A 2,135-nucleotide genomic window follows, 5' to 3' on the forward strand; every position below is an offset into this window, starting at 1 on the left:
TGACAGACAGTGTATCTGTTATTAGAGCAGTGCAGACGCCAGGACTTTATATTGTATCCAAACCAACAGTCATCACTGCCTCCTTTCCTGCTGATTCCTTTATATGTCACTGCTATACCAGCAGCAGCTCCACTCCACTCAGCCTCCCAGTAACAGCGTCCACACACACTCTCTCCACACACACTCTCTCCACACACACTTTCTCTACTCAACACATTTGCATAGATATCAAATCTGTCTGGATGATCAGGATACATCTGCTCCTCCCACACACTCGTCACCTTCCTGTTCTCCTCAGACAGAGAGAGGTATCTGTTTGCTGTGTTTGGGTCCAGTGTGAACTCACACGCATCTGCACACAAGAACAGACATTAGAGGAGAGAACACAACCCAACTACTGTGTGTGTGTGTGTATGTATGTGTACATGTGTGTGTGTGTGTGTGTCCGTGTGTGCATGCGTGCGTGTGTATGTGTTCATTATACTGAAACAGTGAACTCACATTTTCTTAGTCCTGGTTTGATTCTCATCATTCCTGTATGATCCACCCTAAAACACACACACACACACACACACACACACACACACACACACACACACACACACACACACACACACACACACACACACACACACACACACACACACACACACACACACACACCACACACAGTGTTTAAAGATTCCAATTCTAATTGTTTCATTCTTTCTCTCTATTTCCATCTCTCCTATTCTTTCTCTTCATCCCTTTCTCCATTTCCCCCTCCTCCCTCTTCGTCTTTCTCTCCCACTCTCTCCATCTCTACCTCTTTTCCTTCCCCCTCTTGTTCTTTCCCCTCTTTATCTCCCTCCTTTCCCTTTTTCCTTCATCTCTCTATCTCTCATGTTGTCATGACAACCATCTCTCCCTGAATGCAGACAAGATGAAGATACACTGAATTCATACATGAGTTTACAGTGGTGAGTGTTCAGTAGATTTTACACTCACACTGTCAGGACCGTCTCTGTACTGTCAGACTAAACATCTGTCATGATCACCCACTCCATGACGTGTCACATGACAACTCCTCTTCTGTTTTGATTTAACTTCTTTGTTTTCCTTTTATGTGTGCTTTTATTTTGAATTTCCTTGTTGTGTCTGTCTTCACGCCCCATCCCTGTCACCCTCCTCCTCATTAGTGTTTTCACCTGCACCTGGTTTCATCCCCCAGTTCCTCAGGTGTTTGTAGTCCTTGTTTTCAGTATAATCTTTACTGGTCATCACATGTAGATCTTGTTGTTTGTTCACAGGTTCTACATTAATGATTCTCTCGTCTTTCTGGTTGTTGTCACTCGTGTCTCGTATATATTGTGGACAGTCTTTTCAGTTTTCCTGGTTTCTATTCCAACTCTAGTACTAGTCTTGATATTTGCTTTGTGTTTTGTGTATTGCTGCTTTATAATTTGTTTGTTATAAATTGTTTGTCTATTTAGCTGTTTATTCAATATGTTCTTTTGATGTGTCTGTAGTTGTATTACATGGTTGTTGTCTTTAGTTTATCTGTGTTTTCCTTAATTGTAGATGTATTTTGGGGCCGTTTATAATAAACCTCATAAAAGCTCACATTTGTGTCCAGCCTCTGAGTGACCCAAGTTACATCATCAACTTTAGGAGATTTATTTATATTGACAGAAACATCTGAACCATTGTGGTCAGTAATGTTGTGCTACTGTGTCTGTGTTTGTTCTGTGATTACAGTGTAGCCCTGAACACACACACACACACACACACCACACACACACAAACCACACACACACACACACACACACACACACACACTATAATGTTACCCTGAGTGTGTCCAGTCTGCAGTGTGGATCCTCCAGTCTAGCAGAGAGCAGCTTCACTCCTGACTCTCCTGGGTGGTTGTAGGTCAGATCCAGTTCTTTCAGGTGTGAGGGGTTTGAACTCAGAGCTGAAGCCAGAGAAGAACAACCTTCCTCTGTGACCAGACAACCTGACAATCTGAAGAAAGGAGAGAGAGAGAGAGAGAGAGAGAGAGGAGAGAGAGGGAGAGGGAGAAAAGGGGAGGGAGAGGAGAGAGAGGGAGGGAGAGAGAGAGAGAGAGAGGGGAGAAGGAGAGAGAGGGAGGGGGG

The 2,135-nt window shown here is 43.7% G+C and overlaps 2 protein-coding genes across 2 annotated transcripts in view; both read right to left on the bottom strand.

Moving 5' to 3' along the window:
• The window catches only part of LOC143492528 (tripartite motif-containing protein 16-like), a 1,492-nt gene extending 232 nt beyond the window's left edge, over nucleotides 1-1,260 (bottom strand). The window contains exons 1-2 of the mRNA XM_076990856.1: nucleotides 1,188-1,260; nucleotides 1-352 (exon numbers count right to left, since the gene is read on the bottom strand). The exon at nucleotides 1-352 is cut by the window's left edge and continues 232 nt beyond it. Of these exons, the coding sequence (XP_076846971.1) occupies nucleotides 1-352; nucleotides 1,188-1,260 (425 nt within the window). The remainder of the gene's footprint in view (nucleotides 353-1,187) is intronic.
• The window catches only part of LOC143492533 (uncharacterized), a 695,466-nt gene that overhangs the window by 295,492 nt on the left and 397,839 nt on the right, over nucleotides 1-2,135 (bottom strand). The gene's annotated exons all lie outside the window — the stretch shown is intronic.

This window comes from Brachyhypopomus gauderio, unplaced genomic scaffold, assembly GCF_052324685.1.
Source record: "Brachyhypopomus gauderio isolate BG-103 unplaced genomic scaffold, BGAUD_0.2 sc78, whole genome shotgun sequence".
NCBI classification, from domain to species: domain Eukaryota; kingdom Metazoa; phylum Chordata; class Actinopteri; order Gymnotiformes; family Hypopomidae; genus Brachyhypopomus; species Brachyhypopomus gauderio.